The sequence below is a fragment of the Halichoerus grypus genome, chromosome 5 (assembly GCF_964656455.1).
Source record: "Halichoerus grypus chromosome 5, mHalGry1.hap1.1, whole genome shotgun sequence".
In the NCBI taxonomy this organism is placed as follows: domain Eukaryota; kingdom Metazoa; phylum Chordata; class Mammalia; order Carnivora; family Phocidae; genus Halichoerus; species Halichoerus grypus.
The window spans coordinates 69,623,172-69,645,447 of NC_135716.1; the positions used below are offsets into that span (position 1 = coordinate 69,623,172).

Sequence of the window (22,276 nt, forward strand, 5' to 3'; positions counted from 1 at the left end):
ATGATATGGTAGAGCATGGACTTTGGAGTCAGAAAGACCTGGGTTCAAATTCCAAATTCCAGCTTAGTCAGTTACTAGCTCTGTGATGTGACAGCCTCCCTTTCCTCACCTGTAAAACGGAGCCTTCATCATGGATATTACTGTTCAGATTCAATGAGTTGTACCAGTAGAAAAGGCCCTATAAATATTTAAATATACTGGTTGTATATTTACATTCTTTACTACACTACACTGTAGCCTTTTAAAGACGAATCAGAGGAAAAATGCCTTTCAAGACCCATGATCAGGAATAATTAAGTATACGCATACATGCTTTGAAAAAAAAAATAATGCATACTATAATTAAAGTAAATGAGCAGGGTTCTCTGCATAGCTTAAGTGCCCACTTCAAAAAGGTGTACACAAAAAGTGAAGTATTAATGTTGCTTCTGACTTTACTGTTTCTCCTTTGCCCTCAGCTGTAGGCAGAATGCCACTCCCCACAAAGAAATGTACACCGTAATCCCTAGAACCTGTGACTATGTTACTCTACATGGCAAAAGGCACTCTGCAGATGTGACTAAAATTACAGCCTTTGAGATGAGATTATCCTGGATTATCCAGATAAAGCCAATTTAATCACACAAGTCTTTACTCGCAGAGAACCTTCCCCAACTTCGGTTAGAGAGATGGGATGACCTGACCTATTGTTGCTGTGCCTGAAGATGGAGGAAGGGGACCGGAGGCCAAGGAATGTGGGTATGCGGGGGGCTCTAGATGCGGAGAGCAGTCCTCAGACGACAGCCAGCAAGAAAATGGAGATCTTAGCCCCAAAGCTGCAAGAAAGTATATTCTACCAACAACCTGAAAGAGCAACCTGAATCCCTCAAAAAGGGAACCAGTCCTGCTGAAACCTTGATGTCAGCCTGCTGAGAAACATGTCAGACTTCCGACATATGCTGATATGTACATGAACTTATATAGAACTTTAGAACTATAAGATAATAAATTTGTGTTCTCTGAGCTGCTTTAGTGTATGGGGGTTTGTTATGGTAGCAAAACTAATGTACCTTCTTCCTCCCATTTGAATAAAAACGATCACAAGTTTTTATATAAATGTCCTTAAATCCTTTTTTTTTTTTTTTAGAAAATTCTTCATTTTTATTTATTTATTTATTTATTCATGAGAGTCAGAGAGAGAGATAGAGAGAGGCAGCGGCAGAGGGAGAAGCAGGCTCCCTGCCTAGCAGGGAGCCCGATGCGGGACTCGATCCCAGGACTCTGGGATCGTGACCTGAGCCGAAGGCAGACGCTTAACCATCTGAGCCACCCAGGTGTCCCTTTAAATCCTTTTTGAAACAAAAAGAAACAAATTGGCCAATGCATGTAGCCTACCCAGTAGGCTACCCAGCACACACTCATGATTTTCTGAAGCACCAGCTCTGTGCCAGGCACTGTCTTGCTCCAAGAGCTTCACTGCAGTGTGCATCCATCAATATTCATTTTCTTCCTTTCTCCCTCAGATTTGACCAGAAACACACTGTCAGTCACACCTGAAAATAGGAACATTTTGAAGAGCAAACTGGGAGAAACTTAAAGAGCTACATCATAGCTGTGAAGAGTAAAAACTTACAAGGGAAGAAGTACATAAATAACTTGCCCCAAATGACGCTCAGTTTCTTCATCTACAAAATGGTAACCTCATATATCTTTTGAAGCAATAAAAAATGAAAAGTTTTTGATACTGTGTACAAACTAGAAGAAGTGTGAAGAATGGCTCATAAGAATCTACTACATAAACAGTACCAAAAACTAATGTGATGAAGAATTCCATATAAATTCAGCCTGGATATACTTTAGGGATTGATTTAAAATTCCAGACAGCAGAAAATTTGACAATAGGAAAAAAAAGATAAATTCTAGAAAAATATATACAAAGGCCTATGACGGACCTGCAGAGGAATGCCATAGTACTACCACTAAAAATAGTGCTTGTAGGGGCACCTAGGTGGCTCAGTCATTAAGCGTCTGCCTTCGGCTCAGGTCATGATCCCAGGGTCCTGGGTTCGAGTTCCGCATCGGGCTCCCTGCTCAGGGGAGAGCCTGCTTCTCTCTCTCCCTCTGCCTCTCCCCCTGCTTGTGCTCTCTCTCTCTCAAATAAATAAAATTTTTAAAAAAATTAAAAATAGTGCTTTTAAAAAATATAGATGTCCAGGATTCACTGCAGGTCTCCTTAAACAGCATCTCCAAGGATAATACCCAAGCTGTTTGCATTGAGAAATTCTGTAAGAATTAAAAGGGAGGTGACTACATGTGAACAATAGCAGAGGGAATCTAGCATCTTTTTGCCAGGTGTCTTTTATTTTTAAGTGAAGAACAGCAGCTAGAATGTATTCTAAAACTTGAAAATAAATGAGGCTGATGAACCAAATGGGAAAGTTTCACATAGAAAGCAAAGAAAAGTTAGAAAGGGGGACAAGGGAGGTCAGTATTCGGCTGCAGCTTTTGTAGCAAAGGACACAGCCTCAGAGATCAGGATGAGCAAAGAATAACAAAATGGAGCAAGCACAGCTGGGCCAGAGTGAGAGGGAAAAACAGCTGAGCTGGCAAAATTAGGATCTGCTCAAAAAAAAAACAGCAAAATTCCTGGCTACTGCAAGAGGCAATGAGCTGGGGAGATAAAATGGGAGAAAGGGATCAGAGCTGCAGATAGAGGAGAAAATTCATTTCATGGTGGAGCAGGAACAGAATGAGAACAAAAGGGACAAGAGCACCGAGGAAGAAGAGAGGGGCATTATTTGAGATGAGGAGGAAGCAGGTTCACCAGGAGAGATGAGGGAAAAAAAGACAAGAACGGGACCATGGCATCTATGATTCAACAGAAGTCTCAGTAGCAATATACATGTTAGGGGAAGCAAGCAGCAAACAAACTGGTTAGAAGAGAAAGAGAAAAGGAAAGGGCTAGTCAAAGATCTTGAAAGACTACAAATAACATGCATAAAGCAACAATTTAAGTAGACCAGAATATACTGTCTAGGGCCGCCTGGGTGACGCAGTCAGTTAAGTAGCCGACACTTGAGTTTGGCTGAGGTCATGATCTCAGGGTCCTGGGATCGAGCCCCGCGTTGGGCTCCATGCTCAGCGTGGAGTCTGCGTCAGATTCTCTCTCTCTCTCTCTCTGCCCCTCCCACCTGTGCTGTCTCTCTCTAAAATAAATAAATAAAATCTTTATTTTATTTATTTATTTTTTAAAGATTTCATTTATCTATTTGACAGAGAGAGACACAGCGAGAGAGAGAACACAAGCAGCGGGAGTGGGAGAGGGAGAAGCAGGCCTCCCGCTGAGCAGGGAGCCCGATGAGGGGCTCGATCCCAGGAGCCTGGGATCATGACCTGAGCCGAAGGCAGACGCTTAACGACTGAGCCACCCAGGCGCCCCAAATAAATAAAATCTTTAAAAAAAATAATATACTGTCTAAATTCTAGATGATGTTAAAAGGTATGCTTCAGACATGTTTTAGCTCTCTCACTGAATAAAACAAACACATCTAAAAACAGACAAAATGAAACAATATAGAGATGCAAAAGTTCCACAACTATGAAGAAAAGCAAGGGCAGGATTAATACAGAATTCAAGCTGGTGGAAGCCTGGGAAAGGAAGACATAGGTGACGGGGATCTGTGTTTCTTTAGCATGGGTGTGTAATAATTCATTACTGTTCTTTAAAACTATTAAACTATACATACGTAATATATACATATATATGCTTTTTATATGCATGCTATATTTCATCATAAAATAAGTGGAATTTTTCTACCTTCGAACTTCTTAGTTTTTCCCCGTTTGTTTTTTGAAGATAATCTAACAAACTTGTTCATATAATTAAATAAAATTGTTGGTGTTTCTGGCCTCAGGTTTTGCAACAACGAGCTTCACTTTAGACCTAGTGAATCAAAATCTCTGAGGTTTGGGCCACTGAATCTTTATTTCAAAAAAAGAAAAAAACACCCTAGGTGATTCACAAGAACCTAAAGAAACTCAAGTTTGAGTCTCCCAGAGGACAGGTCTTCCTTCTGTCACAGCTCTAAAGCTCTAGAGAATCTGATGCCATCCTTCCCCAAGTCCTCTAGGATTTTGCCTCTATGTTGCATTTTTTTGACCTTTCAACTTCAGGTCTCCCCTATCTTCATACACATACACACTCAACACCCTCTCACATTCCTGCCAGCCTGATCTTGCAGTCAACTCTTCACTTCTCACTCTTTCCCTCTCTTTCACAGTCTTCAATAAAATGGCTCACACTATGGCTCTATTTTTAATTTTCTAAAATCACCAGTAACTAGTATATGTGAGATTGACTGATCAAGCAGTAAACATGCACTTCCAACTACCTACCAGACATTTCCCCCATGCCCACCTGGCAAATCCTTACGCATCCTTCTAATTTCAGCTCAAGTATCACCTTCCAAATAAAGCCTTGCAGCACCCCCACAAGGACCCAGCTACTTACCTATTATAAATTTTACTTATTTTCTTATATAGCACTTGTCCTCTAAAGATTTTAAGAAAAATAAAAAAAATAAAAGCGTGTGGGAGTGGGGAGAAGGGGAAACAAAGAATGAAGGAAGAGTGGAGGGGATGAGTATGACGCAATAGGGAGGAGTGGGGTTTGTTAACAATCTTAAAAGAATGGATGAACAAGAGTTGGTCAGGTGAAAAAGTTTTGACCTAACCTTCCTTTTCTTCTTTTTTGGGTGGGGGGGGCAAGGCAAGAGGGTCATTTCAGATAGAATACAACTGGGTTTAAGCTTTTGTGTGCCTAGTTGAGTGGCACAGAAGAGAAGGGACAGTTAGTAATCTGGTTAAAATGGTAGGCAGTTGCCAGAATTTTAGGAGCAACAATTACAGGTTTATTACAATTTTTCTCTTTCCATATTTGATAATTATCTGGTTATGCTATTAGGCCAGGCTTGTTAAAAACCAATTTCCACTTTATATCTAGATTTAAATGACACGTTTACCTAAATGATTTTTCAGGAACAAGACACTATCAATGAAAAATTTTAAAGCTACATTTAACTGCATTTGGCCCCAGAGTTAAGAAAACAAATATTTCAACAGTATCATCATGATCATGGGAAAAGTTTTAAAAAAAATCTCTTCTTTGAAGCTGGAACTCTGAAAAACAAAATGTGCATGGTACTTTCACATTTGTCCTCATTTTATCTCATTACTGAGAGAAAAGGAAAAGTTAAAAATGAGCGATTATAAACTACGGAAAGTGAGAAACAGGAAAAGTAGAAATTTCCCTCATTCTAAGACACATATTTTTCATACTATGACTTTTGAAGATATCAGGATAGGTATCACACTACTGATTTAATATCATCTTTTTTGTGGGGAGGGCCACATTAAGTGTACCTTACAACTGTGCATATATTTGGAATTAAGGAAACACGGTAAAGGATTTTAGCCAAAGTCGGTTAAAAAAGTGGCAGAATCGGGCTAAAAAATCCTACAGTCAAGTTATTAATGTATATTAACATGAACATAGTGGCCTGTTTGGCTATTCTTTCATCAATTTAACTAAATGTACAGGGCCTTCTACTAGGCTCTTCCTGAAATGCAAAGCTATACTAAACATCTTTTCTGCTCTCCAGAGGTACATAATCAAATACAGATGTCTACACAAGTATCTGTAAAACAGTCTGGCATTAATATCAGAAAAATACAAAGTGTGAAACATCCAGATAAAGTAGTAGTCACTGCCAGCCAGGATACCAGAAAAAGCCTGACACATCAAAGAGCTTAATGTATGCTGACTCTGAAAGCATTATGGAAGACCTGGGTTAGACTTTGAAGGACTGAGAGAATTTCCACAGAGAAGGCACTCCAAGCAGAGGGAGCAGAAAGAACCAGGAAAAAGCAAAGAAATCAGCCACTGGGCCTCACTGGCAGAAGGCAGGGAATAGTGGGAAAGAAGGCTAGCAAAGAAAACAGAGGCTAAAATAATGGAGTTCCTGGAAGGTCAAACTAAAGAATGTGAGCAGAGGAACAGTCTCCTAACAGCCAGGTTTCACGAAGATTAATCTGACAGTAAACTAGATTGGCTGGAGTGGGGAGAAAATACTGCTGTCAAGTATTCAGTGCTGAATAGCAATGGCAAGAAAGGAGTGTCTTCCCTTTAAACTGCCTGGGGCTTATTTTTGAACGAAGGCAAATTCCAAGAGCACAGAGCGCCAGCTTGCTACGATTTGTAGCTCCAATACTCCCAGAACAATACTCTACCCACAGTAGATGCTCAATTAATAAGCTGAAAGAAGGCAACCTGCAAAGGATAATTTGCATCTTCACCACTGCTAAATGTCTACATTCACTCTTCTTTCTACCTCTCAAACACATTCATATCATAATTAACATAAATTCCCTCTCCAACTCGGTTTACAGCCTAAATAAAACTTCTAATAGGCTTTGGACCCAATTCCTTCTCCTTCAAAACATGCCACAGCTTTTTTTTTTTAAAAGTACATACATTTGCTACTAAACATTTGCAAAACATTCCTCTACCCAAGACATTACATAGAAAACCATCCAGACTCTGTACAGACACACATCAAAAAAACCTTGCTAAAAAGACATGTTTACAGCAGCAAGTTTTTTAGGCTGCAATCAACACGCTTCTTGTGTTACTTATTGAATCTGCTACATCACTAGTGCAACCACAAGCTGCTGCTTACGTTTCCAAAGTTGTGCAAAGGGCCCAAAGTTGTGCAAGAGCCCTCACTGAAATCAGACTCTGGTATATAAATAGTTATAACACCTGAACAAGCCTTAGTTTTATTATTAGATTCAAAATAATGCCAAAATCACAGGTAATAAATATTTTACAATGAGTTTGTTTACTTATCTGTGAAATATACTCAGATGTTATTTCAAGTGAGAACAGCTGAATTTCTTTCTGCTTCCAATGTACATCGGGTCACCTGAAAATTGGCAGTTGCGACCCTCAATCTGATATATCCAAGAAATCACAGTGCCCCCAACACACGCACAGGCACACTACACGCAAGCACACACCCAGAGCACTGAACGGCCTTGCATTACTACCAAATAACCCCAGTTTACACGTGGCAAAATCGACAGAACTTTCACGCTTTAATGACCTCGAAGGGGACTCCCCAGCCGCCAAGCGATGGGATATGACTTATTCTGACTTGGGATCTGAGGGTGTTAAACAAAAATTTTTTAAAGGTTCCCTGCTCTCCTTCTCAGCTGGCTGTCCCCCACCAGGAGCACTTTGCCCAGCCCCTGACAGATGCGTGTAGGATGGAAAAGGTGGGACTGATCAGGAAATCCAAGACCCTCCTCCCATCACCTTCTGCTCTCTTCTGCCTGCCTTTTTCTTTCTCGAGGGCGGCGAAGAGGCCCAAGGTGAGGTAAGGGGCCCTGGCGAGCGGGTGCAATCATCTAAGTCAGGTCCTGACCGCCCTCGGCTGGGCCGCTCCTCCTGTCACACAGTTCCTAGATCTTAAGCCGCAAACGGCTGCCGCGACCCCCAGCTGCAGGGCTGCCCGGGGCGGGGGCCGCGGACAGGGCCTGGCCAGGCCGCGGCCGCTCGCAGTGCCCACGTCACCAGCTCCAGCACTGCGGAAATGGAGCGGCGCGGCCGGCAGGGAGGCGCCGGGCGGCGTTGGCGCCCGCGCCCCTGCCAGACACCGTTTGCCCCTCAGCCCGGGCCCGGAGGCCGCCGACGCCCGCCTGGCCGCACCCCGGCCCTCACCTGTGTCGCCGATGATGATGTACTTGAAGAGATAAGCGTACGCCATGGCCGCGGCCGCTCGGTGCCAGGGCACACGGCTCCTCCTCCGGCTACTGCTCCTCCTCCTCCTCCGCGCCCCTCACCCCGGCGCCGCTCGGCCTCGAAACGCCAGGCCCCGCCCGCCGCAGCCGTCGCCGTCAGCCGCCGGGAGTGAGGGGCCGAGAGGAAGCCGGACAAACTGACACCCGCAGAGCCGACGGAGACAGCTCCCGGCCGAGCTCAGTCGAACAATAACAGCCGCCGCGGCGCCTCCGCCCCGCCTCCGCGTCGACCCGGAAGTGCTGCGGCCGTCGGCGCCGCGGAGGAAAGGGGAGGAGCCCCGCACGCCGGCCGGAGCCCCGCCCAGCCAGAGCCCCGCCCCGCCGGAGCCCCGCCCAGCGCCGAGCCGGCCGCGTCCCGGCCGCGCCCCGTCCACCCCGAGCCGGGCGAGGCCCGGCGCCGGTCGTTCCGGCACGTTTGAGCGGGCGACGTCGGCGGCCGGGAGACGCTGGGGGAGGGCAGGGAAGTGGAACGTTCGGTTCCGTCGCCGCGACGCGCATGGGCGCCGCGTCTTTCCGCCTTGCAGTGGGGGCGCGGGGCACGTGTGGGAAGGCGGAGGTCGCGTTCGGTGCGGGGCCCCGCCCTGGGCTTATGAAAGGTGTTTGAAAATGGTGGGTTGGAGGGCGATGATATTTCCGTGTTTGGGGACCAGGGCTTGACAGAGAAAATGGAGTTATTTGTAAACTGCAAACCGTAAATCAGAGAATATGAAGTAAATTATGGTATGCCCTGTGGTGGAATATTACACGGCTCTTAAAAAAAAGCCTGACAGGCAAAAACAAGGCACAGAAATCGGTGCATACATGCATGTTTATGTTATATGTATTACTTATCTAGAAGATGTATAACAATTATGTTATGCTAAATAGTTATTGTAATTATGCTATTATATTATGCTAAATGTGTTCATATGTTTGTAAATTATATTTTATTGTCATATAGATAATATATATATTTTTACCATTTTACAAAAAAAAAAAAATGACAGGGGTGCACTAAAATACCCGTATGTGTGTAGTCAACCTGAAAGGAAACACAACTGGCACCAAGGGGAGGGTGGATGGGCATGGAGGAAAGATCTACTTTTCCCTGAATTTTCCACGTGCAGTTTGAACTTTTTTGCAGTGTTCATGAATTACCCATTGAAAAAATATGTGTAAAGGAAAAAACAAAGCAACTTTTTTGTTCATTCAACTAACATTTTTTAAGTACATACTATGTTTCTGCATTGCTAGGCATTGCAACTGAAGGCAGACCCTGTTCAAAGGAGCACAGTTTTCGAGGAGGAGGTAGTAGAGTTCGTTTAAGTGTTAGGATAGGTTACCTAGAGAAGATGCTGTTTGAACCAGGCTTATGGATGATGAGTAAGAGTTTGTCGAAAGGACAAAGGTTTGGGAATGAGAGATGAAGTTCAGGCAAAGGAGCAGAGTCTGCAAAGTTCATGGCTCGGTTGATGGAATTTAAAGTTGCTTGAGGAAGCTCATTTACCAACCCATATCCTCTAATGTAGTAGAGGATATGTACTGAATAGCATCACTCCATTCCTGAGATGCACAGGAGTTGTAATGATAGCTTGCTACCTGCCAGTATAATCTGATGAAAACAGCAAAGACTCGATGTTCAAGTCCTTTGAGCCTCATTTTCCTTATCTGTACAATGTAGATAATAACTGCTTCACAAAGTCAATTTAGGATCAAATAAGATATTGTATGTGGAGGTATTTTATAAATTATGAAAAATACATAACTTTTAGTACTGAATAATTATTTAAAATTACCTTGAGTTCATATTTTATTTTTTTAAGATTTTATTTACTCAGAGCACAAGTAGGCGAGGGGTAGAGGGAGGAGACTCCCCGCTGAGCAGGGAGCCTGACATGGGGCTCCATCCCAGAACCCTGGGATCATGAGCTGAGCCGAAGGCGGATGCTTAAACCCACTGAGCCACCCAGGTGCCCCAAGAACTCATGTTTTAAAATCAGCTCCATTCCTGGCTTTATGTCTCTACCTTTATTTTCTTTCTATATTTAATTCATAATATTTTGTTATATTTGCTCTATGCCTATACGCTGTCTTAAATCCTCTTTGAAACAATACAGGGCATAAATAAAAACCACAAGCTTCATTTGAAACATTTGATTTAGCCCCCAAAATCCAAAAACATTTTTCGAGAAAAATTCCTCAGGCAAAATGACAGAAATAAACCTCTTTTCCCCTAAGTGGTAGTGTACTTCCTGGGATTTTCCATTCAGTTTGATTCTCAGCTATTTCACTCCCTTGGGCATGAATTCTGATAACCTCATCTCTCAGTCTTACATCATATTTGGTCTGAAGGTCAAAACTGTGAAGTTTAAAGATTGTTAGACTACATTCTCTAAGGTCTGCTCATTGAAGTTCTCCACGACATTTTAAAATACAGTATTATATTGAAATTTTGCATTTACTGTTCCCAATCAAACTTCTGTGCTTACATTTTCGCTGGTTTTGATTGCTCTCAGACTGTGGAAAGAAGAAGCAGTGGGGTGGGTGGGATGGGAGAGGGGTGGTTTGAAATAGTGGAATCCACAGGTTCTTACTTTAGTTTCCGTGGTTCCTTAGCTAGTCCTTGAATGCACACTGAGGGCTCTGGGATCCTCCAGAAATAGTATGCAAAATGTTGTATGTGTTTGCATATATGTAATTTTATGGGGGAAATTCTTGTACGGGGCTGTGACCCAGAAATCATTAAGAACCACTGTGAAATGTTTTCTTTCAGCCATTTGTAAATGCCATGATGGAACTAACTTTCCAGGAAATACTTAATCAGCTCAGTGTCAGTGTTAGAGAAAGAAAGAACTAGGTTCAAATCCTGACTTTAGTACTTATCAGTTGATAAATTGATGGATAAATTACCAAACGCTCTAAGCCTTAGTTGTCTCAGGAGATGACACAAAGTTTCTAGCACAATGTCAAGCTCATAGTAGACATTAAATAAACATTAAAATTATTTCCTCCTTCCTTTCATCCTTTCCCTGTTCTCCACCTCCAACCTGTCACTAAGAATGATTAGGAGTTCCCATGAGCCCAAGAGAGACCCTGCCTTAAAGTAGACTAGACTCTCTTTGTGCTAAGTCATGGGTAGCTTTGGCCTGATGAAGTCCACAGGAGAGGTAATGTGTCATTTTAGAGGACAGAATTTTGTTCTGGGAAATGAGAGTAGATTTTTACAGAGGGAGAGTCATTTAAGTTGGGCCTTAAAGGGCATCATCTTTCATAGTTATTGCTTTAACTGATTCTTTTCAGATGCTCCAACAGCCCTCCCCTTTGTTCTTTACTCAACTTATCCACCTCATCTACCATTTATATTCTAGTTGGGTAACACACTTAATATTCCCTGTTTTCTTTTTTTAAAATTTTATTTATTTATTTGGCAGAACAAGAGAGCAGGAGAGCACAAACAGTGGAAGTGGCAGAAGGAGAGGGAGAAGCAGACCCCCCGCTGAGCAGGGAGCCAGACACAGGGCTCGATACCAGGACCCCGGGATCATGACCCGAGCCGAAGGCAGTCACCCAACCAACTGAGCCACCCAGGCCCCCCCTCCCTATTTTATTTTCTATTTGTGGCCTATTTCTGACCCCTTGTCAAAGCCAGAAATGACTATTCTCTCTCTTCCACTTCATTCTGCTTATCCTTCAAAAGTTTACTTGAAGAATATAAATTTAATGATCACAAATTCATATCCTTAGTCAATGTGTGTGTAGGTGTTTGAAGAAACTTTCTTTTATACATAGTCTATTCTTTTTACCAATGGACTGATCATTTGTAATAAAGGAGACCTACATAAGTGCACAGATGAAACAGTGAATATTAGAATAATAAGCTCATGTTATAAAATAGTAGATTAAAAAGTATAACTACATAAAATACTTTGAATTAATAATTTAAAAAAAACCTTAAAGTGACCTAAAACCCAGGACAGTGGTCTTAATTAACTACTTTTTTTTTTTTTTAAGATTTTATTTATTTATTTGAGAGAGAGAGAGGGCATGAGAGAGAGCACAAGTAGAGGGTGGGGCAGAAGGAAAGAGAAACAGACTCCCCACCACAGACTCCCCACTGAGCAGGGAGCCCAATGCAGGTCTCCATCCCAGGACCACAGGATCATGACCTGAACCAAAGGCAGACGCCTAACCAACCGAGCCACCCAGGCGCTCTAATTAACTACTTTTCTAAGTCCTTTACCTTTGCCTGGTGTTTTCAGCAGAGAAAGTGGTCTAGAGAAAGGCCTAATGTTGAATTCCAGGAGGCCTGAATTACAGTCTTCCCTGCTGCTAACTAGCTGATTTCGAGAAAATCCTCTTCAAACTTTTTTGTCATCTGTTCAAAAGAGATAATAATTCTGGTTGCTTACATAATAAAACTGCTGAGAGGTAGACGTGAGAGCACTCTGAAAAGCATGTCATTCCCAGGAGCAAGCATAGATGCGAAATTGCAGGTGAATGATTTTTTGCAAATGTATATAAGTAGATAAAAGACCAACTCCTACAGAACAGTGAAATATCAGCAGTATTTTATTATCTGCAACGTCAGTTTTTTTCGTCAGCAGAAACTACAGCATGCAACTGCTTCAGACTCTACTCTCCATTTATCTCTAATGTGCTGTAAGTCTTGTGTTAACTGGTAGGCGTTCCTTGTTTTGGCAAATTTGGGGTTGGAATGTGAATGGGGATGCATGAGGCGTATATCTCACATTGGCTGAAGACAGAACCACTTCCTGTCCCATGAGTGCCTCAATTTCTTTTAATCTCTATCCGTAAAGGTCTTCAAATTTTGATAAAGAGAAATCCATTTTCTCTCCATTTTTGAGGAAATGATAAGCGGGCTGTGTCCCAGTGGGAGATGTAGACACAGAAAACCTTCTGTCACTGATGTCTTTTGAGTGAGAAGAGAACATAGAAAGTAAGTGGTACAGGGCATCATGAGATCACATTTCACCCTTCGGCTATCCCCCCTCCCTCCGATGCACTCTTTATCTCTTCTTCGAACAATCTCACTGTCAGAATTTTTAACATATAGACTGAAAGAGGGGAAAATGACCACCACAGAATCATTATTTCACTTGTAATCTGGAGAACACAGAAATATATTTTCCCACACTTTCTTATTTTTAAAAAATAAAAATGATTCAAAGAACAAATATCTTCTTCAAAATTGAGATGAGATCTAAAGGCTCTCACATTTAATAACCTGCAAGGCTAATTTAGGTTTCTGCCAAGAATTACTTCTGCACTTCTGTTCTTCTAAATTCTCAACTTGAGGGGCACCTGGGTGGCTCAGTTGGTTAAGCACCTGACTCTTGATTTCGGCTCAGGTCATGATCTCAGGGTCATGCGATCGAGCCCTGCGTTAGGTTCCATGCTCAGCATGCAGGCTGCTTGAGATTCTCTCTTCCTGTGCCTCTGCCCCTGCCCCACCCCCTGCTTGCATGGGCTCTCTCTCAAAATAAATAAAATCTTAAAAAAAAAGAAGAACCTCTTCAGATAAACATTATGAAAAAGTACACCAGAACTTTAAAACAGCAATAAACATTGATTCTCATACAATTTTTGTGCATTAGAAGTCAAGGAGCAGCTTCGCTGGGTGGTTCTGGCATGGGCTCTCTCATGGGGTTGCAGTTAATCTTTCAGCCAGGGCAGCAGTCCTCTGAAGGATTGACTGGGGCTTGAGAATCCACTTCCAAGCTGGCTCTCTCCCTGCTGGCTGTTGGTAGAGAGGTCTTAGCTCTTTCTTACATGGATCTCTCCGTAGGACTGCTTGAGTATCCTCATGACACAGCAGTGGATCACAAGGCCAGAACCTCAGTGTCTTTTATCACCTAGCCTCAGAAGTCACATACGATCATTTCTGCTGTATTCTTTTGGTCCCACAGATGCACTATGATAAAAATATAGGAAGGGACGACACGGGGCATTAACATCTAGAGGCAAGGACCACTGAGAGTTATCTTAGAAGTCACCCTAGAAGCATCACAACCTGAAGAGATCAAGAAGTGAAAACAGGAATCTAATAAATGTCTCACCATCTGAAATCAGAAACATTTGGGGTTAAACCAGGTCCATTTAACCTGTCTACAATAAAATTTTACTATGGGGGTGCCTGGGTGGCTCAGTTGGTTAAGCATCTGCCTTCAGCTCCGGTCATGATCCCAGAGTCCTGAGATGGAGACCGACATTGGGCTCCCTGCTCAGTGGGGGAGTCTGCTTCTCCCTCTGACCCTCCCCCCTCTCGTGCCCTCTCTCTCTATGCTCTGTCAAATAAATAAATAAAATCTTTAAAAAAAAATAAAAAACTGTATTTCAGAACAGTTGTTTTGAGGACACGATATAATGACAAAGTAGCTCCAAAATAGGATTTTTTTTAAAGTTGCTATTTGCTCCCACCCCAAGTCCCTAATGATTCATGTGTTTCAACAGAATAAACAAGTTATTTTCAACTTCTCATTAACTTCTTGAATGGTTTTATGGGAACTTAATATTTTTCTACCTACAAAAACTCGTGTACCCAAGTATTTCAGCAGTTGATTATGCATTTTAAGTTTCAAGTTTAAAAAAATCTAGATTAAGCGGAGGTCGGGGAAGCCTTTAGTTAAGCAAGTTTAAGATACAAACAAGCAGAAATTTGACTATCATCTTATTTCCTGAAAGTAGTCTTTTCTGATAGTATAGGTTAGTAATCTTCATTAGAAGAACTGCAAGCTCACATCAATTTTGGAATCATATTTTGAAGTTTTTATTACTAGACTTAATGGAGAACATTTTTTACTCTTAATAAATAGGTATTCACATTTTCTTGAAACCGCACTTGACACAAATTGCACAAAAGTGTCTGTTAGCAAGAGCAGATTATTTGGCATTGATATACTATACTTTCTGTTAATTTTTCCTGTTGAAAAATTGATTATAGGCAGAACCCTCTTTGGAACTAGAGGGGTCTTCTCTTTGAATCAAGTGAATGCATTTCTGGAAGGTTATCTTTCACTTCATCCCAAAGACATTAAATCCAAACACGAAATATGAGATGGTCTCATCTGAACCTAGAGATAAGCCATTTTGCTTATCCATAGAACAGACTGATAACTAATTACTAATTGAAACTCCCAAACTGAATTACTTACCTTTTCTTTCTTGGAAACAAGCAGAGATGAGGAAGTCAATATATATAATATGTTTTATTATGAGTGACCCAGGATACAAGAAATAGAAAGTGGACTCCATAGATAGGCATTCCTCAATGAACATTTATTCACTTAAAATTTTGAAGGCACTGAAGTAAGCAACTATTTAATGATTAATTTAATATAGCTACATGAAAAAGAATTATTTGAGACCTGCCATTCATATGCCAGGTACTAAGAATACAGAAAGAGAAAGAGATTTACCATGAAGCTAATAGAGCTGAAGTTCAGGGTCCCTTACTTGCATGAAACCCTTCCAAGGCGAATATGTTCACATGGCTAAGTTTCTTTTGGGGAGGGGTGTGAAATTAGCAAAAGTAAGATATTTAAACCTTAATCAGTAAATTCGGTTGTCACTTTCCACTCAGACTTCCTATTTATCACATTTGCCTTTGTGTTGGGGGTACTACATTATCTACAATTATTATTATTATTATTTTTTGGTACTGATTGAGGGAGAGTTGAATTGGGACACATTTGGCCTCAGAGGATACATTTACTCAATCACTTGTGTGTATAGCCGAATTACTGCAAGTTGTCCGTTGTAGAAATGGTTTTCAGGAATATTGCAATCCCTATTGTGCTGATTCATACCACATCATATGGTGTAGAGATCATATCTCAATATAAGCAAGTTCTACTGGATTCGTTTTCTATTACTGAGCAAACAAACAAATGAATCTTAATGGCAAAAAATATACCTATTAATTATGTTACAATTCTGCAGGGCAGAAGTCTGAGCATGGTGAGGATGCATTCCCTACACAAGGTCTCATAAAGCTAAAATCAAGGTGTCAGCTTAGTTGCATTCTCATCTGGGGTCCTTTTCCAAGCTTACATGGTATGGCAGAATTAAGTTTCTTGCTGTTGTAGGACTGACATCCCTATTTCCTTGCTGGCTATTATACAGGCATCGCTCTTAACAACTAAGAGGCTGCCTGCATCTCTTGCCACAAGGCTGACTCCATCTTCAAAGCCAACAATAGAGAATCTGCTTTTCATTTTTTTTTCCTTTTTAAAGATTATTTATTTATTTATTTGAGAGAGAGAAAGAGCATGGAGTAGGGGGGAGGAGCAGAGGGAGAGGGAGAAGCAGACTCCCTGCTGAGCAGGGAGCCTGATGCGGGGCTTGATGGGTGCTTGATGCTGCGTTCGATCCCAGGACTCCGGGATCATGACCCGAACTGAAAGCAGACGCTTAACCGACTGAGCCACCCAAGCACCCCTGCTTTTCATTTTTAGTCCTTCATGTTTTGAATCTATTTTTGTCAGGAAGAGCCGGTTCCTTTTAAGGACTCAGCTGATTGGGTCTGGCCCACCCAGGATAATTGTCCCATCTTGAAGTCAACTGACTTGGGACATTACTTACATCTGCAAAATCCCTTCACTGCTTCATCTAAGTTAGTATTTGAATGAACAACTGGAAGAAGGTTTGTGTATAGAATGGAGTGGAGGGCTTGGGGGCCATCTCAGAGTTCTGCCCAGCACTGGACATACGTGGGTTAGTGGAAGGTGTACCTCTTATAAAGCTTTTTTAAAAAATTAATTAATTAAAGTAGGCTCCACACCCAGCATGGAGCCCAAGGCCGGGCTTGAATTCACACCCCTGGGATCAAGAGTCCAGGTGTCCCAAAGGTTTTCAACTCAGAATATGTCTCTTCGAAGACTTGGAAGAAAAATTCCAGCATAAATAAAATGAAAATTTATTCAAAAATTTGACACAGCTCTAATACACCATTTTAACTGCAATGTTTTGATTAAAACTAATACAAAATTACAGACTCCTAATTTATTTATTAGAAACTTAGAGGTTTTTATTTATTAAAAACAAAGCATTCATAAAATATTAACAGATTGTACAATAAAAGTAATAAAGATGAGTGATAAAATTAATAAAAAGTATCCTGTCATGGAGAATTAAATTGTAACAAAGGGTCTTATGGAACACACCAGTTGTTTATTACAAGGAAGAAGTAAATTTTGAAAAGAGGTAATAAGGAGGCTCAGTGCCTGTCTTGGACTCAGAAGAGAGGGGCCCTGCCCTGATCCCTCTACTTGAGAACACCTTGCACATTACAAATCCTGAAGCACAGAAACCCTTGGGTGGCTCAGTCAGTTAAACAACCGCCTTCAGCTCAAGTCATAATCCCTGGGTCCTGGGATCAAGCCCTGCATCAGGCTCCCTGCTCTGCAGGAAGTCCGCTTCTCATTCTCCGGCTGCACCCCACCCCATGCTCTCCCTCTCTATCTCAGATAAATAAATAAAATCTTTTTTAAAAAACAAATACTGAAGCACAGAGATTGTGAATGTTCTTTTTGACCTCATAGGAAAATTTGCTAACCGGCCGAGGACCAGACACTGAGAGGAGGATGTGTAAGGAGGCTGTCCCCAAGGCCAGAGGAGAGTAAATGAGAGCAGAAGAGTGTTTGGGTTAGGAAGAAAGCCACAACCCAGCCCATGGAAGCCAGGGAATGTGGAGCTTCGTCCAGGTGGTCACCCCAGGTCACCCCAAGTTACCCAGGTGGGTGTCTAGGCAGATCAGTGTCCCTAGACACTTGCTCTTTTTTCCCTCTCTTCTGCTCAGCTGGTGTAGCTTTGAGAGGTGAAGTTCCAGAAGGGGATTGATTTTTGTGAGGAAAGAAAGAAGGCAGGTGCCCATACTGGCTCCCTGAGGAACTTGACCAGGTCACTCTTCTCTGGCTTCTGGGTAGGTCCAAGTACCACCCAAAAGTCCAAGTTTAGCTAGCCCCAGCTTGCTGACACAGTGTATTTGGAAGGACTGGGAAGGAGAAAAATCAAGCACAGTTCCTAGGTATCTTTCCTGATGAACAGGGTAATATAATTAATTGAGGTAGAAGACCAGGTGTGTGTGGGAAAGAGGGGAGAGAATCAGACTTCTGTTTTGGGCATACAGAATTGAAATGCCAACAGGCATCCAAGTGGACATGTCCAATGAGCAACTGGACATTTGAGTCTGGAGCTTGTGGGGAGTGGTCTGAGCCAGAGAGAGAAATACCCAATAGCTGGTACTATCATTGGGGACAAATGTTTTCTCAAGTGCTTGATAGATATTTGGAGTTCCTCCATTGCAGATTATATATTTGTATCATCTACTTATTTATCTATCAAGTCTCTGACAATTATTGTTAAAAATTCCCTATCAGCTTAATACCATTGAAAATATGTGACAAACCATGCCAAATAACCTAATCTTCACAACAAATCTGATAGTTTTTTAAATCTTTATTTTATAGAGAAAGAGATGGAGGCTTAAGGAGATTAAATAATTTCTCTTGTCATGACAGCTGGTAAGTGGCAGAGCTGGAAGCTGGATATATGGGTCTAATGAGAGTTCTGACCTCCACACACAAATTTAGAAGTCATCAGCACGTAACACCTAAGAAAAACGTATTTGTCCTCCACAAGGAGGTGATGGATGCTTTCTGCTCACGAAGAAGGGATATATTGGGTCTCCCAAGAGAACTCACAGGATGGTATATATAGTAAATCAGGATTAGAAGCCTGATTTTTCTGCACATCAAGAGTGAATCCATCTTTCAGGAATGGACTCCCATTAACCTAGTTTATGGGTCTGGTTTTTAAATGCAGAAAGTCAAATTGCAATGAGAAATCACTGTCCCAGAAACAAGAATATGTAAAATCCATGCAACTAGTTTTTGCTTCTTCTGGACAATGAATAAAGTGTATGGAAATATTTAATAACTTTAAGCTAAGAGGACATGAGACATCCATCTCACTTTTGGGATCATCTTTCTAGGGAAGAACATCTGGCTTATCAATTAATTCGATCTCTCATTTCATCCTCAGATTGTGTCTCTCCCTGACCTGCATGATGTATCTGTTTGGCCTTTGATAGCATTTATAACCCTGGCCCAATGGCCTGACCAAGTATGAAACACTTCAATGAGTGAAAAACTCCCCCAAGTAGTATTCAATAGAGAATGCCAATTTTTATCTCTAAGATCTTCCTTTTTTGAGCCTCAAAGGCTGACCAACCTTCCTTCTGATATATGGTCACTTCAGACACTTTAACAAATTCAATCAAATTACCATCAAGCCATGGCCCTGGGATCCAATCTGGATCTTTAGGTCACTCCCATAACTTTATTTTGCAGTATATTAAGGCCTCAACCTCATTAATTACCCACCACGTGACATAGCCAAGTCTTTGATTCTGTCTACACTTCAGTTTCTTAATCTGCAAAGTGGGGAAGTCATAGGGTTACTGTGCAGGGCCCAGGATGGGGAAGCTTTCAGGTTATTATCATCATTATACGCTGAATTTTAACATTAATTCTCAAGGTACAAATGTATTTCCAAGTTCTGAGGTGAATGCTTGCTGTAAAACCCAGGGACTATGATGGCAGTCACAGATGGTTTTGAAGCTAAAAAAAATGGGACAGTGGCTTTGTAACATGAGCTTCAAAATTGAATAGAGAAGCAGTTAGAGAAATTTTTAAAAATTAGGCAGGAAACATTATGCGGTGTTTTCTTTCTTTCCTCCTCCTCCTCCTCTTCTTCTTCTTCTTCTTCTTTTTTTTTTTGTAATCACCCCCATTTAGCAGTTTGGTAAAGCTCATGGATGCCTTCTCAAAATAATGATTTTAAAGGTACAAAATAGGGGCACCTGGGTGGCTCAATAGGTTGAGCATCCGACTCTTTTTTTTTTTTTTAAAGATTTTATTTATTTGTCAGGGAGAGAGAGACAGAGAGCAAGCACAAGAAGGGGGAGTGGGAGAGGGAGAAGCAGGCTCCCCGAGTAGCAAGGAGGCTGGTGTGGGACTCGATCCCAGGACCCTGGGATCATGACTTTAGCCGAAGGCAGCTGCTTAACTGGCTGAGCCACTCAGGCATCCCTGAGCATCTGACTCTTGATTTCAGCTCAGGTCATGATCTCAGTATTGTGAGACTGAGCTCTGCGTCGGGCTTTGTTTTCAGTGGGGAGTCTGCTTCTCTCTCTCTATCCCTCTCTCTCTGCCCCTCCCCCTACTCACTCTCTTTCTCTCTCTCTCTAAAATAAAGAAATAAATCTTAAAAAAATAAAGGTACAAAATAAAATACAGCGGATTACAAAAAATTAAATTATTTTGGAATTATTACCCAAATATTCCCCAAATTTGTGTTAGAGTAATATATGAGCTTCTTTATTAATATATTAATTAAAGAGATCTAACATGAGGTCTAATAATGACCATAGTTTGGCAGTTGGGATGAGCATAAATAATATGATAAGATGTTTGCACCAATTTTACTGTATAGTGAAAATATCTGTATTTCTATTGGTGAAAAGCCGAAAGGGCTACGAATATACCACCATGGTTTGTTGACAACAATCGTAATTGAAGATAGTTACATTTCAGCTAGAGTTAATACAAATAAAGATGCAGTTTTTCCATATCTATGTGGTTCACAGACCCCACATTAGGAAACTATGTATCAAAGGATGGTAGTACAGACATCAAAAGAAGAGAGAATTTTTTTTTTTAAAGATTTTATTTATTTATTTGAGATAGAGAGAGTGAGAGAGAGCATGAGAGGGGGGAGGGTCAGAGGGAGAAGCAGACTCCCTGCTGAGCGGGGAGCCCGATGTGGGACTCGATTCCGGGACTCCAGGATCATGACCTGAGCTGAAGGCAGTTGCTTAACCACCTGAGCCGCCCAGGTGCCCAGAAGAGAGAATTTTTGTAGGAGAAACTGACTCATGCCCTTCGTGGAAAGATTAGACATTATAAAGATGAAAATGCTTATGGGGTTTATTGTTCAGGGGGTCATCAGCGAACAGTGCGGTTTCATGAGAGCAGTTGGGGGCATAAATCAGATAACAGTAGCAGGATCCAGATAACAGGATGAGTGGGGGAGGGGAGTGCAAACACGAGGCAGTGGAGAAATAAATGTAGACATCACTTTTAAGGGGCTTGGCTGTGAAGGGCTTGAGAGGGGGGTGTCATGGATAAAAAGTGCATTAGTCTCAGGGAGGGCTGGGTTAGTAGGAAAGAGGTCTGGGCATAGAGTGTGTGTGTGCTTTGCACAAAGAGCCGTAGAAAGGGAGAGGTCGGGCAGTCAAGAGAGAGGGAAAATACATGATGGAGAGAGACGTGTGAGGAAGCAGGAAGCATGGGGACCCAGAGGGCAAGCAGAGGAATCCACCCTGGACTGAAACTGGAACACTGCTTCTACTGAGGATGGAATGACATGGAAGCTGATGCAGAAAGAATGCTGGAGTAGTAACCAGAAAGGAAAGTTTCCAAATTGAAATCTACACCTTTGTCTGGCCCTTTGCTATGGCTAGCCTACAGGGGCATGTTCTCTGCTTTAGGTAGAGGAGTAGGGTCTCAAAGCCTAAAGAAGATATATCAGGTGGGATGTTGACCTCTGTAAACAACAGAAAGCCCAACATCTGGGATTTATTATTTAACTTCCTTAGCTTCAGGAATCAAGGTGATTTATTGGTTCGCTCAACTGAGAAAGTCCAGAGATGAGTGAGTGATCAGTTGTAGCCTCGTTGCCTTTCTAAGAGCTTTTCAGCTCCGCTTGCCTCCAGGATTTGGCTGGCAGCCCCAAGAGGAATTCCAGGGTGCACCACCATACATGAAAGGTTCCAGGGCAAACAACCTGTTTCCTCCGGGTGGGCTCTTTTGCGAGAACTTGCTAGCAAACCTCCTCCTGCATCCCATGGGCCCAAATTGCTTTCCCGTTCCTGGACCGTTCCCTGTGGTGGGGAAATTCCGTTCCGTGCTTGGCTTACTAACTCCTGGGAAAGTTCCTGAACCATCACGGGCAGAAGGCACAGGACTCCCCATGACACAGCCATTCTCAAGCAGAGCACTGACATGCAGGTGTATGTTGGATATTTTGAGTTGTTAGAATGATTTCCCATGGAAGCCAAGATGGAAAACATGCTAAGATGTATGGCACAGTCCTGCAGAGTAAAGAACTGGCCAGCCTGAAGTAGCAGTTGTGGCCAGGGCAAAGAAATACTGCTGCGGACAAAGGGGCCCACCCTTGAATTTCACTGGCTTCATAAGGAGGTGCAGTACAATGAAACATACAGTTGGTCTTTGTCCCTGATTCCTGGCATAGAGCTCCTAAAACCCTTGGAATTTCCTGAGCAATAGGAGTGTCTTTTGTTTTTTATAAGGAGCTCCTTTTATCACACCAGATAATGCTAATTGATTGAAATGTTGGGAGAATTCTTGAGATGTCT

The 22,276-nt window shown here is 42.0% G+C and overlaps 1 protein-coding gene and 1 long non-coding RNA gene across 2 annotated transcripts in view; one reads left to right on the forward strand and one right to left on the reverse strand.

The window, feature by feature from the left end:
* The window catches only part of RAB2A (RAB2A, member RAS oncogene family), an 89,781-nt gene extending 81,692 nt beyond the window's left edge, over positions 1–8,089 (reverse strand). Inside the window, exon 1 of the mRNA XM_078072359.1 lies at positions 7,760–8,089. Within this exon, the coding sequence (XP_077928485.1) occupies positions 7,760–7,805 (46 nt within the window). The 5' untranslated portion in view covers positions 7,806–8,089. The remainder of the gene's footprint in view (positions 1–7,759) is intronic.
* A 113-nt stretch (positions 8,090–8,202) lies between these two features.
* Positions 8,203–11,561, forward strand: LOC144381736 (uncharacterized). Its single transcript, XR_013447517.1, has 2 exons — positions 8,203–8,448; positions 11,250–11,561. It is a non-coding gene; the product is annotated as an uncharacterized LOC144381736 (long non-coding RNA).
* Positions 11,562–22,276: the final 10,715 nt, after the last annotated feature.